This window comes from Rhinolophus sinicus, linkage group LG13 (genome assembly GCF_036562045.2).
Source record: "Rhinolophus sinicus isolate RSC01 linkage group LG13, ASM3656204v1, whole genome shotgun sequence".
Taxonomy (NCBI): domain Eukaryota; kingdom Metazoa; phylum Chordata; class Mammalia; order Chiroptera; family Rhinolophidae; genus Rhinolophus; species Rhinolophus sinicus.
The window spans coordinates 34,093,619-34,107,795 of record NC_133762.1 but is presented as its reverse complement, the minus strand read 5'-3'; the positions used below and the strand labels follow the sequence as shown (position 1 = coordinate 34,107,795).

General features: G+C 47.3%; 1 protein-coding gene across 1 annotated transcript in view; it reads left to right on the top strand.

The window, feature by feature from the left end:
- The window catches only part of LOC109457388 (bactericidal permeability increasing protein), a 28,591-nt gene that overhangs the window by 1,297 nt on the left and 13,117 nt on the right, over window positions 1-14,177 (top strand). The window contains exons 2-7 of the mRNA XM_019750246.2: window positions 1,636-1,750; window positions 3,003-3,131; window positions 4,590-4,751; window positions 5,995-6,058; window positions 10,573-10,636; window positions 12,036-12,127. Of these exons, the coding sequence (XP_019605805.2) occupies window positions 1,636-1,750; window positions 3,003-3,131; window positions 4,590-4,751; window positions 5,995-6,058; window positions 10,573-10,636; window positions 12,036-12,127 (626 nt within the window). The remainder of the gene's footprint in view (window positions 1-1,635; window positions 1,751-3,002; window positions 3,132-4,589; window positions 4,752-5,994; window positions 6,059-10,572; window positions 10,637-12,035; window positions 12,128-14,177) is intronic.

The window sequence follows — 14,177 nt, the reverse complement described above, 5'->3', positions numbered from 1 at the left end:
AGGGCTCAGACTTTAAACCCAGAAGTCTTCTGATTCTGTCACGGCAGACTCACTTTCCCTTTCTATGCATATCCCAGGTGGCAATCACAGTGGGTTTTCTGAAATGCAGCAAATCTGCTCATGTCCTCTCCTGACTTACCCTATTCAGTGGTTCCCTCAGGCCTTCAGATGTCTAGACACCTAAGCATAGCATTCAAGACCCTTCAAGACCTGGCCTCTGCTGACACATCGATCCCAGCCATCCCACATTTTCTTTCTCTTCCACATACTGACAATGTATGCGTTGTTTACTTTTGAACCCCCCTGGAAAGGCCTATCCCAGGGCAGGGGTTCTGGGACCAGAAGGCCTGGATTCAAATCTGCCTCCATTACTTGTCAGCTGTGTGGCCACCTTTCTGAATCTCAGCTTCCTTACCTGAGAATTGGGGGTGGTAATGGACCTACTTCCTAGGTTATTCAAATTCAGTAACTTAATACATGTACGGAGCCCAGAACAGTGCCTGGCACAGAGTCAGAGCTTGAAAAATGTTTTATTATTATTATTATTATTTCCTAACTGGCTCTTGGAAAACACAAAACCTGGGATCCCTCAGTTTACTAATTACTCCTTCTCAGGTAACATTTGCCTTCTCATTGGTTCTTTGATGCTGTTAGCGATGTAATAACGGATGGTAGAATTCCTGACATTAGGGCATTCACTCATTTATTCATCCAACAAATATTAAGTGCCTTCTAATATTAAGTGCCAGTCACTGTGGTAAGTGTAGGAGACGTTTATTTACATTAGTAAATAAGACAGACATTGCCACTGACCTTGGGGGGAGACAGACATTAATCAAGAAGTCACATGAATAAATGCATTAGTACAAACAGTAATGGGCTCCCCAAAGGAGGTGCCCACAGCATGGTAACGAGGGGGTTTGCTCTCATCTGCTGGGTCAGAGAAAGTTCCCAGAGGAAGTGATGACCGAGCTGACTACAAGTTGACCTGGTGAAGTAGGAGGGAAGGGCTTCCTAGGCAGCAGGAATGGTACGTGCAAAAGTCCTGTGGGGAGAGAGTCCAAAAGCCAAAGAGATGCAGTATTTGTGAGGGCATAGCACAGAACTAGGCACAGAGTACGTGTTTAATAAATACCCATAGGATGCATGATTGGGTGTTTGGGGGGTGATATTTTAGACCAGGGGTTGGCAAACTATAGCCCACAGGCCAGATCTGGGCCACTACATGTTTTTGTGTGGCCCATGAACTAAGAATGGCTTTTACATTTTTAAATAATTGAAAAAAAGTCAAAAGAAGAATAATATCCTACAGCATGTGAAAATTATATGAAACTCAAATTTCAGTGCTCATAAATAAAGTTTTATTGGAACACAGCCATACCCATTTGTTTACATATTGTCTATGGCTACTTTGGGGCAATAACCGCAGAGCTTAATGGCTGTGACAGAGACAGTATGACCCACAGAGCTAAAAATATTTACTATCTGGCCCTTTACAGAAAACCTTAGCTTTAGACCTTTTCAATCCCATTGTCCCTGCAACGGACAGGGGCAAAGGCCCAGAACCTGCCCTGACCTGCCAGCCCAGGCTCCCAGGCTCTGCCTCTGACTATTACCCCTACTCTCTGCCCTCAGCCAGCCAGCAGGGAGTGGCCTCGCTGCAGAAAGAGCTGGAGAAGATGGAGATTCCCTCCTTCTCAGGAAGCTTTAAGATCAAGCATTTGGGGAAAGGTTCATATAACTTCTACAGGTGAGTCCTCAGTATGCAGAACTTTGTAGTGTTCTGGGGCCACCAAGTTCTTGAATTGCAGAGCCACCAACTGCTAAACTCGGAGACAGTAGGATCCCAAAGGCAGTGTTTACACCATCCCAGGGAGATACAATCCCCCAAACTGAGCATGGAGGAAGCCACGAAAACTGTCTGTCAGGCATTCACCATGACTCCTTGGGGGATGTCATGAACCCCAAAACTCTATGCCAGGCCCATATATCAATTAGGATTTGGAGGAGGGGGTTCAAGAACAGAAAACCTAATCCAAAACTGCCTATTTTATCAGCTCACATTACTGAGATGTCCCTGGAGTAGTCTGGCTTTGGGTTCAGCCTGAGACAAGATCAAATGTCATTGAACCCTGTTTCTCTCTTGCCACTTCTCAGTATTACTTACCTTTGGGAGGTCTAATTCCCAGCAAGGATGTCCCCTCCAAGAGGCAAGATGGCTGCCAGCATCTCCTCCGCACTGCCAGTGCTGTGGAAAGAGAGCACCTTCTCCTTGCAACTGAAGCAAAAAACCCTAAGATTCACTCTGATTGGTCCATTTTAGGTTATGTACATACTCCTGAACCAATCACTGTGGCCAGGGGAATAGGATATGCTAATTAGCTTACGCCCAAGCTCCACCCCCTGAAGGTGGAGGTGAAATCAACTTTCTTTGGAACAACATGGCATGTATGTGGGGAGGATGTTCCTCCAAAGTTAAATGACAGTTTTATAACCACAAGAAGAAGGTGTGGATGCTGGGCAAACAACCCATAAATGTCCTATAGAGAATTTTATATACTTGTTCACTCAACAAATATTTTTGAGCACCTACTATATGTCTGACACAGTAGGCTTTGCTACAATAGCAAAAAAAAGACAGACACATTCCACCCCTTTATCGAACCTATAGTCAATGGAATAAGATTTGTTATCTTCATTGATAGTCACAGACCCTGAAAGATAGAGATTACTGTACCCATTTTACAAATGAGGACACTGAGGCTCAGGATGATTAAGTGACATGCCCAGGATCACACAACAGTAAACTGAAGAGCAGGATTCAAATGCAGATTTGTCTGACTTCAAAGCCTAGCCACTCTGCCCAATGCCCACAGAATTCCCAAGGCTGCTCTCATAGCTTCTGGATTCTCCTGGAATGGATGAGGTGACGAGCTGGGGTGGGGTGTGGTGAGTCTACTTTAGCTATTGACTGAGGCTAACTGAACATTTCTTCTTTGCAGCATGGCTATCCGTGGAGTCCAGCTTCCCAGTTCCCAGATAAAACTATTACCCAATGAGGGCCTTGAACTCTCCATGACAAATGCCAATATCAAGATCAATGGAAAATGGAAGGCACGAAAGGATTTCATGTACGTTTCCAAGCTTGGGGTTTGTTGAGTGTATAGGTGAGCTCTTGGTGGTACTGAAAGGGATGAGAGCCAAGATCTCAGGAATGCACAATTTTTACTTTGCACATCACTACTTGTCCTCACAGGGTTCCTGGGGGAATTTTCCACATAAGAAGATTCAACATAACCCCTGGTTAATAGTTGAACATTTGTTTACATCTCAATGCAGGACACTGGCAAGGCTAAGCTGGTGCCATCTGCCTAGGATGGAAGACTAACTGGTACCTTTAAGTTACCCCTTATCAGTTAGCTATATTGTTGTGTAAAAAACATCCCAAACTCAGTGGCTTAAAGCAAGTCATATATTATCACTTACATATCTGTGTGTCAGTTGGGGTTCCCTGGTCTAGGTTGGGCTCAGCCGAGGCAGCTGTGCTTCACCTGTATCTCCTCCTATTCCCTGGACCAGTGGGCTAGCAAGAGCATGTTCCTGGTGATAACAGGGATGCAAAAAAAGCAACCAGAAACATGCAGGTCCCCTTAAGGCCTAGACTCAAAACTGGCCCACGGTCACTTCTAGTCAGACGCTATTGGCCAAAGCAAGTCATGTAGCCACGCCCAAAGTCAAGACCATGGGAATGCACCATTCCCCCAACATAAGCCAGGGCGAGAGTACGGGTGCAGAGAGGAGTGAAAACTTGGGGCAAATCATGCAAACCACAACTCTAAATCTAAATATTGGACTTTCACCACAGTGACTCTGTCCACTAATGACAGTGGCATGGACTGACCAATCACTTTAGCGACTTCTTTGTGGGGAATCCAGGGAGAAAATGGAGAAGGCACGTTGATGAGAATTAGACTGTGAATCTGCCTTCCCTTACAAGGGCCATTGGGTCTGTCTGGTCCCCACAACAAGAATTGCTTAACTCTTCACTTGGGCTCCTTTGCATCTCATTTCACTTATTGGTCACAAAAAAAAATAATAATAATAACGATATTTCATCACATTATAGAAGAGCTGACAGACTACATTCATGTTCACTGTCTTATCCAAAATGCATTTCATCTCTGAGGGAGGCATTATTAACCCCATTTAATGAACAAGGGTATTCATTAATTAAAGTCATTGGCCCCAAGCATCCAGCTTTTTAGTGGCAAAGCTGGTGCCTACTTCGGATCCAGGGTCCGGGTGAGGCAACTGAAGCTCAGAGAGGTTAAGAAACACTCCCAAAGCCACACAGCATGGATAGAGTCTGAGGCAGTGAGTAAGAGCAGGGTTTTGCCAAGAGGACATGCGTTGAAACTTTAGTTTGGTATCCTGGCTCTTTCACTCAGCTGCTGTGTGACCTTGGGTAAGCTACCTCCCTCTCTGAACTCTGTCTCCTCACCTGGAGTGGGGATAATAGCAAAACCAACGTTCAAATGGCAGTGGGGAAGAAAGTGATTGCTCCAAGTCTTCTTTTTGTCTCCCTTCAGCAAAATCAGTGGCAACTTTGACCTGAAAGTGGAGGGCATCTCCATTTCGGCTGGTCTGAAGCTGAGCTGTGACCCCACCTCAGGCCACTCCACCGTCACCTGCTCCAGCTGCAGTAGCCATATTGACAGCGTCAGCGTGCACGTCTCAGGCAGCAGCCTGGGGTAGGACCTCCTGGGGCTGTGGATGGGAGGCGGGACATCACAGAGAACTGTCCTAATCTTCTCCATATTCAGAAAACACACCCCAAGCGCCACCTCCATGCCAGGCCTCATTCAGAGGCCGCGGGTATAGGGGAGGGAACAGGGGTCCCACATGGAGTGGATACTCTCCCTGCCTCAAAGGGTCACTCGTTCATTCAACATGCATTCAGCTGACTTTACTGAGCACTTACTCTGCCCAGGCTCTGGGCTAAACACTGGATGTGGACTTAAGTTATACACTCCTCACCACAAAGGTATAAGCGTTCACCCATCCATCCAGCCCATAAGTATCGACTAAGAATCCACTATGTACCAGGCTTGTGCAGCACGCCCGGGAAACAGCAGTGGCCAACAACAATTTAGCAATCGCTAACAGCAACTGGAGGCTTACGGTGTGCCCAGCACTATTTCAAGCCTGTGTCGTGTCCCATTCAATCCACACAATGGCTATGAGGTTATCATTGCCCATTTTCAGGCAAGAAAACCAAGGCATGGAAAGGACAGGAAATCACCTGAGTTTTCATACCTAGTGAGCGCTGAGAAGGAATTCAGCCCAGGACTACATGGCCCCAGATTCTTAGCCACACAGTCCCTGTTCTCTTAAAGTTTCCAGCCCAGTGGGGAAGACAAACATTAATCAAATCATTGCATTAACGAGGGGCTCATGAGGAATTTTCAAAAGGATGTAAGAACTAAGAAAAAAAGGTACAGAGTGCTGCGAACACCGCGTACAGGAGGATCTGACCTAATCTGGGGGCTCACCAGCTCTTCCTGGGTGAAAAGACATTTGAATTGAGATGAAAAGAATAAGTAGGAGTTGATTAGGCAGCTATTGGGGACAATGGGTGTTTTAAGCAGAGGGAACAGCGTGTGCAAAGGCCCTGGAGTGGGAGGAAGCACTGGACACAAGAGGATAGGACAGAGCAGTGTGGCTGGAGTGCAGAGAAGAGGCGGAGTAGTGAGGAATGAGGCTGAGACAGGGCAGGGGCCCAGCCGTGCCCTTTGGAAGATACAACCTCATACGCAGGTAACCACACACAGGGTGCGAGACGTCTAATGGGTTGTGTGCAGTTGGAGCCCAGAGATGAGGGTGCCTAGTCCTATTTGGAGGAGGGAGGAAGGCTTCCCAGATGAGGCAGCCTCCCCAGTGCAGCCCAGGGACCCCTGGGAAGCCTCATGCATGTCCCCACATGTCAATTTCCAGGTGGCTGATCCAACTATTCCACAAAAAAATCGAGAATTCGCTCCGAGACACCATGAACAGCAAGGTAGGAGGGGCTCAGGTTGTCCTCACCGGTCCGAGCCCGACGGGCACTCCATGTCCATACACCTCACGCATCACCGGACGCTCCTGCTCTCACCCCAACCTCTCCGGCAGTCCTTACAACCCTTTGAAACCACAAGTCCAGCTCTAAAATGCAGTCATGTCCATTCTTCGGAGGGGTCCAGTGAGAGATTAAGAAAGGGTCGCATCCCCACAGCAACCCCCTACCACGTCCACTTGGGCCACCTCTGCTCTCTCCCCAACAGTCCTGCCTACCCTCGCCTCTCATAGCCCTCAGGCCTCCTTCCCCAGCCCCATCACATGCCAAACCCCCTTCAGTGTGCTCCCCACCCAGAAAACGTGCAATTGAGGAAGCTGCTAGTCTGGTGTGTGGCTAAACTGTTTCCTGAGGCTGGAACTGGCACCAGCCAGTGTCCAACCCTGCCTACATCCTAATCTCCCGGCAACTTTGTCAGTGGAGAACAGGGCCATTCATTGGGCTTGTTTTCTATTAATAGACCATCAGCTTCCAGGAATCCTGTGAGCCTGTCTCACAAGCTAAGTGAGCATGAGCTTTCTCTCCAGAGGGCAGTGGGGAGCCATTGAAGGTTCTGGTCAAAGGGGGGACCTGGCCAGATCTGTGTTTTAGAACACTTTCTCTGGTTGCTGTGAAATGGCTGGAGGGGCCAAGAGTGGGGGCAGCAGTCTTGGGGAGACTGAGGAGGCTGTGCAGTCTTCCAGATGGGAGACGTGTCTCCCTGTCGAAGCCACCGACAGTGTGCGTAGGTAGACATCAACCAAGTGAGGTCATTTATCGACAGGCACTCTGTCAAAAGCTTTTAATTTTATTTTAATTTTTTAAAAATCAATGCATGGTTGTCAAAATGCATAACACAGTGGATTATAGAATGACTTTCAGAGTCAGAATCTCTGGATTTTATTTCTGGTCCTAGGGCTTAACTAGCTGTGTAACCTTGAGTAAATTACTTAACCTTTCTGAACCTCATTTTCACCATCTATGAAATAGGGACATTGATATCTTCTTCATGAAGCTATTGTATGGATTACTGAGATTATGGAGGCGGCGTGCTCATCCACCAGCCCAGCAGACCCATGGTTCAACTGTCTGTGCAATTAAGTAATAGTATGAGTGGAGTGTTAGGATATATTTAATATTTGCAACTATTAAAACAGATTACCATGTTTCCCTGAAAATAAGACCTAGTCAGACAATCAGCTCTAAAGCGTCTTTTGGAGCAAAAATTAATATAAGACTCAGTCTTATTTTACTATAATATAATATAATACCCGCTCTTATTTTATTATAATATAAGACTGGCTAAAATAAAATAAAATAAAATAAAATAAAATAAAATAAAAAAATAAAATAAAATAAAACAAAATAAAATACCAGGTCTTACATTAATTTTTGCTCCAAAAGACGCATTAGAGCTGATTGTCCGACTAGGTCTTATTTTCGGGGAAACACGGTATTTCTTGGTAGCAACTTAAGGGTGGCCTCTCAGTAGCACCCAAGCGAAAAAGTAATAATGCTGTTGCTAGTGAAGATGATGATGGTGAAGATGACGGTGGTGACAGTGAGAAGGAGGAGGTAGAGAATGGCCTATATAGGTCAAGTGCTTACAGTGGGCTTGGCACTATGCTAAGAACTCTTTACAAGGATTCTAACATTTAATCCACACAAAATCCTTACAAGAAGGGTATCATGATAACCCCTGTTCTACAGATAAACAAACTGAGACACAGAGAGAGGAAGTGATAGTGCTAGGATGCAAACCCAGGCCACCCCACTTCCAGAGGCGAAGCTCTTAGTCATAGCAAGATGTTGTTTAGAAACGAATATTGGCCTGAATGAACGAATGAATGGACAGATAGATGGGTGAAAGAATGAACAAGGTGACAGGGCGTCTATGATGTTAGGAAAGGCCAGAAATGGGGAGGTGTGAACCGGGGAGTGGACTCCCAAGGAATCCAGAGTGAAGGGTGGGTATCTGAGAGAAGAAGGAGCCTGCTTCAGTCTGTCAGGTGTGCATGTGGGCGGTCGGGTAGGATGGAGCATGGGAAGTGGGGGCCAGCAGCAGGAAGCCAGGCTCCAGGCTGTGATGTGATTTGCTGTGATTTGGAGCCATCTGGTGGCTCATGGGTAAGCAGTATTGGAGGCTAGTGGCAGGGGGACGGCAGCTCAGGAGTCCAGCTGGCTCCAGCTTCCAGATGTGCTGCCCTGGCCCCTGGGCCACCTGGAGAAGAGGTACAGGCTCCTTAGAGAACAGCGTTCTAAGTCCTCTTGGGACATCCAGATTCGTATGTGATAAAAACACACTCCAAGAAACCAAATTTTCTCCCTCCTTCATTCCTTGCCTCCCCCTTCCTCCCTTCCTCCCCGAGATACAATAAGTTGATTGACAGAAGAGAAAAAGGGAGGAACGTGTGGAGGGCGCCCTCTGGGCAAATGAAAGGGATGCAACCCTGAGGAGGAGTGAGCACCTGAGGGGTTTGGTTGGGATGGGTTGGCCTTGGGGGCCTGTGGCCAGGAGGTAGCGGGGCCCTCAGGCTGCAGCTCAGGGGAGAAGTCTGGGCTGCACACCAAGGCCTGTCTGTTAGACACATGTTGGGAATATGGCGGAGGCGACTTTGCTTGGGTCTACCCCACCCCCAGGCAGGTGCTGAGACAAAGATTCAGGTGCAGGTAGTTTCCTGGGAAAAGATTCAGGTGCAGGCAGCATAGCAAGGGGTGTGGAAGGAAGCCCGGACAGGAGCGTCACTGAGTGTGCGACTGCTGTGGGCAACTGGGGTGCAGTCCTGTGGATGGGTCTCAGCGGAACCTGGAACACACGCCTCAGAACTGCCCCAAAGGGGTAAGGAAGCTGGGTTGTTTATCCGCCAACCCTCAGCCCTCTTTGGTTGGGGCTGTTACTGGCAGGTTTAATTCCTTGGCACTTGGGAGCAAGGGTGCGGTGACCTCTGCATGGACCATAGCAGGGGCCATGGGATTGCATAACATGGCTCTGGGGGAGCCCGTAAGTGGAAGGAGCAGGGAGCCCAGAAGGAAGCCCAGAGGAGCTCCGATATTTAAGAGCAAAGAGGAGCTCATCAGGGTGTCCCAGGAAGAGTCAGAGAGTGGGAACTGTCCTTGGTCCTGGGACTCTGGAAGGAGCATTTCTAGGAGACAGTGATCCACCATGCCAACAGTTGAGAAAGGCAAGGACTGGAGAGACTCAATTGGATTAATGAGGCAAAGAGACTTGGGGTGACACTTGGAGGGAAGGTAGGGACCCCACTGTCCCCAGCCCCAATGCCTTTAAGTAAGGGAAGCCTGTGATTTTAATCCTGTTTTCCAGCTATCTATGCTTCAAAAGAAATAGCCCCAACTATAGTGACATAAAGCAACTACCACTTTATAATGCTCACGTATTCTGTGGATCAGGAAATTAATAGGCACGGTGGGGTCAGCTTAGCTCCATGATATCTGGGTCTCATCTGGAAAGACCCAAAGCTCAGGGCTGGAACCACCTGGAGGGGGCCTCTCTTATGCTCATGGTGCCTGGGTTGGGAAGACTTGGAGGCTCAGCTCAGGTGGGGCTATTGACAGGAGCAACTACCCGTGACCTCTCCATGGAGCTGGGGCTTCTCACAGCCTGTCACTAGGTTTCCAGAGGGAGCAACCAGAGAGGCAGCCTTTCAAGTGACAAAGTGGAAGCTGCACAGCCTTTTATGATCTCATCTCTGAAGTTACACAATGTCACTTCTGCCATGTTCTTTTGTTAAAAGCAAGTCACTACACCCTCCCTGATTCTAGGGGAGAATTCACAGACTCCACCTCTTGATGAGGTGGAGCAAGACCCTAGTCCAGAAGAGCAAGTGGAATGGAATATATAACCCGCCACATTCCATTTTACAGATTAAAAAAAAAAAAGAGTTATAAAGAAGTGGAGTAACTTTCTTAGTGACAGAATTACCATGTGACCCAGGTCTTCTCAGACCTGTACTTGTTCCCCTGTGAGTCATGTGGGGGGCAGGGAGGGCTTCTCTGGCCATACTCAGCACATGTGAGAGGTCCCATGCAGACTTGAGGAGAGGGCCTGCCACTAGCTCCCAGAAGCACAGATAGGAGAAGGCTGACCACTGAAACCTCCTGTTTGTTTTTTCTCCACTTCATCCTGCAAAGGATCTGAGGCAGCAAAAACAAACAGACAAACAAGCAAACAAAAAATCCCACATTAAATAATAGAAACCATAAATACCCATTAGGAAAGTTCCACTCTAGAGTAGGAAATAAAATGCAGATACACAGGTCACCCAGTCATATACAGTTACTATTTCTAAACTGCATATTGGACTCCGAGCTTCCTGGTAGCCAAAGAGAAAAGGGAAACTTGATTAGTTTCATGATTTTCAAGGAAACATTCCCGGAAAGCAAAATGTGTCCAGATCATTATTCCCAAAGCATATTTTCCACTGTGGGCAGCCCTCACTGATCACTTCTTTTGTTCTCCCTAGATCTGCAAGGCTGTGACCGATTCTGTGTCCTCCAAGCTGGAACCTTATTTCCAGACACTGCCAGGTGAGTGCTGGGTAGGACTGAAGAGTCTAGGATAAAGCGGGGAAGAGGGATGTAGATAGAAAAAGTATGATGAGGTCAGCAATTTTCTAGACAGGACTGGATGTGGGTGGGAATGGGTAGAACAGATTATTTTCAAATGGCAGTTGGCGTTGGAGCCCTATGGTCCAGGTCCTGTGGCGGGTACAGAAGGAGGTGGAAAAGCAGCCCATAACCACTCATTCCCCTACCCCTGTAGGGGCCAAACAACCAAATACCTTTAGCTTTCTGAGGCCAGACACGCATAACTGGCCTCAAATTTGAGGCTTGTCATTTCAACTCCCTGCGCCTCAGTTTCCATATCTTTAAAATGGGGACAATACTCTCTATCCCTAAGTGCTTGGTAAACTGTGAAGAGCTGCAGCATGTGCGAGACGACTGCTCTGGCTGAGTGCTTACCATATGCTATGCACCCAGCAGAATTATCCCCTCTCGGCCTCCCAACTTTACCACGAAGAAACGGAGGCACAGAAAGGAGCTGTGACTTGCCCACGGTCACAAAGCCAGTAAGAAGCAGAAGCAGGCTCCAAATTCAGGTTTTCTTCCTCCAGAACCTGTGCCCCAAACTGCTACCTGGACTCCCTCTCTGGGAAATCTGGCGTGGCACGCATAAAGTCCGTGCCCACCGACAATGCATTACCGTCCTCCAGGCACCACCCAACCCCTCCCGGGGCAGAGCCAATCCTGGGGATGTTCAGTGCAGTTCCAGTGTCCAAGGTTTGGCCTCATCAGACGGGAAAAAGATGTTGTTTTGAGTCCTAGCTCTGTCACTCACCAGCTGTGCCATCTTGGACAAGTTGCCATTTTTGAGCCTCTAACATGGGAAGGAGGAGCTAAAGGAGGAGCCAATATTCATTTAATTCTCACTGATTACTACTGGGAAATAGAGAAGCTGTTCAAACCTGAGCCAACCTGGACTCAGCCTGGGATATTATCACTGCTAATATCGATGCCTTCTGGCTGTTGGGCCCCTACCATGTACAGGGCATTGGGCACACACCTTCTCATTCACTCCTCCAGCACCTGTGAGCCACAGTTATTACCTCATTCTACAAATGATAAAAAGTGGCTCAGAGAAGCAAAAGGACATGTCCAAGGTCATATAGAGTCCGATTCAAGCCCAGGTGTCTCTGCTCCTTGACACTGTGTTTTAGCCTCATCTGGGGGGAAGATGGTGTCTGTGAATACGGGGTATGTGTTCATTTTCCTTTAAAGGGAGCTCAGGGTGGGCTCCCTGGAGGAGGTGTGAATGGAATAACACTGCAGTTCTTGATTCAACTTTAGGGGATGCTGACCCTGCATCCCAGGCCCCAAAGACGCTGCCATGGGGAGCCAGCTCATGGTCCATCTTCTTTCCCTCTAGTGACAGCCAAAATAGATGATGTGGCTGGAATCGATTATTCGCTGTTGGCACCTCCTACAGCCACAGCTGAGACCCTGGATGGGCAGCTGAAGGTGAGACTTACTCTGAGAATCATATGCCCTCACTCCAGGGGTCTCCCATCCCCATTTGAAACAAATCTTACAATGACCCCACCCCTTTCCTCTCTGTCCTCAACCATCACCACCCCTGCTCCACTCTCTGCATCTTCCCCTGCTGCAGTCACACTGGCCTCCCTGCCATTCCTGAAGTGCACTGTGCCTACTCTCTCCCCTGGGCCTTTGCACTTACTGCTCCTTCGGCCCAGGAGGCTCTCGCCCAGATATCCACATAAGCTCTCCCTTCCTCCCTTCAAGTCTGCTCAAATATCCTCTCCCTAGAGATGCCTTCTCAGACCATTGTTGCTGGAATAGCTAGCTCCCTCTTCTTCCCGCATACCCGTTGTTTTTTTTTTCTCAGCAGCACTTATTACTAACACATACACACAGAATCGTGAGTCTGTCTCCTTCACTAGGATGAAAGAGAAGGGGCTATGACTGCTTTGTTCTTTACTGTGTGTACAGCATCTAGAACTGCGCTTGGCATATAGTAAGTGCTCAATAAATGTGGATTGGCTGAAGTTTCATTTCATGCCACTTCCCCCTCATTCACCACCTTCCAACCAGACACCTTTTCAATACATCAAGCTTGTTCCCTCATCAGGGACTTTGTCCTATCCTGTCCCTCTGCCTGAACTGCCCTCCCTCCCTTCCCTTCCTTTACCTGCTGGCTCTTCTGACAATCCAGGTGGGCCTGTGCTAGATGTCACTCCCACAGCAGCCTTCCCTTGACTGTCCCAGTTGGAGTAGTCTCACTCCCTGAATTCCCTCTTGGTGTGCCTCATTCAGTCCCTCCCCAAATCGTGATTAGCTTGTTCGTTTATTGTTTACTTGTTTGTTCTAAAACACATGTGTTGTAAAAAAAGAAAGTGTAGAAACTATAGAGGAGCAGAGATATAAATACATAGGAAGGAAGGAATGAAGGGAAGAAGGAAGGATGGAAAAGAAAGAAAGACAGAGAGATTACCCAAATATGACAACTCAGAGAATGCACTATTGACACACAAATTAGATCCCTCCAACCCTCCAGCCATTGTCTAGTCCAAAAAACAGGACAATATACCTATACATGCATAAAAGATACAGAAACAAATGCACAGAAAAAACCACATATGTGGACATAGACATAAATACATACATATTTTTACATGAGTCGTGTTCGACATACTGTTTTATAACTTTTTAAAAACAGAACAATATCTTGTGAGCACCTTTCCGGGATGTCCTCCTGCAGCCCTTTTACTGGCTGTTGGGTCGATCCATAGACAGCTTGTGATAAGGACAGTGCCTCTTCCTCGGACATTTGGGCTCTTGTCATTTTCCCCCATAAATGCAAGCAGAGCTGGTAGCTGGATTCCTGCCCATCCTTGAATATTTCCTAGAAATAGAATTGCTGGACCAATAGTATACTTTTTTAAAAAATCTAAGTAAATACAGTCAATAATATTACAGTAACTATGGATGGTGCCAGGTGGGTACTAGATTTATCGGGGGATCACTTCATAAATTATATAAATATCTAACTACTATACACCTGAAACGAATATAAAATAATACTGAATGTCAAAAAAAAAGAAACGAAAAAAAGAAAAAGAATCTAAGTAATACAGCAGAATAAAGGACTTCAAGGATACAAAACTGTCCCCAGAGAATGAGAGATGAAAAGGTCCTGTTCCCCGCCCCATCCCCCCATCGCTGGAGAACCCCCCGCCCCCAGGTTCCTGCCCAGAAGTAATGACTGTCAGCCCTGGGGGGAGGGGGTGTGTTAACCTTCCAGTTTGCTGGTTCTAAGCATTTGAATACATGCCCATGAAAACCCATCTCGATTTTCCTGATGACCTGTTTCCCTGAATGGATCCACACTCTTCTTCCTCCCGCTGGTTTTTCTCACTTATCAATATGTCTCAGAGAGGAGTCCTGGTTGGCACACACGTCCATCTTACTATTTTTAAGAGTCACGTGGTAATCTACAATGTGGGTGTCATGGTTATTCACTTACAATGATGAAGTGATTCAAGGGTACGGA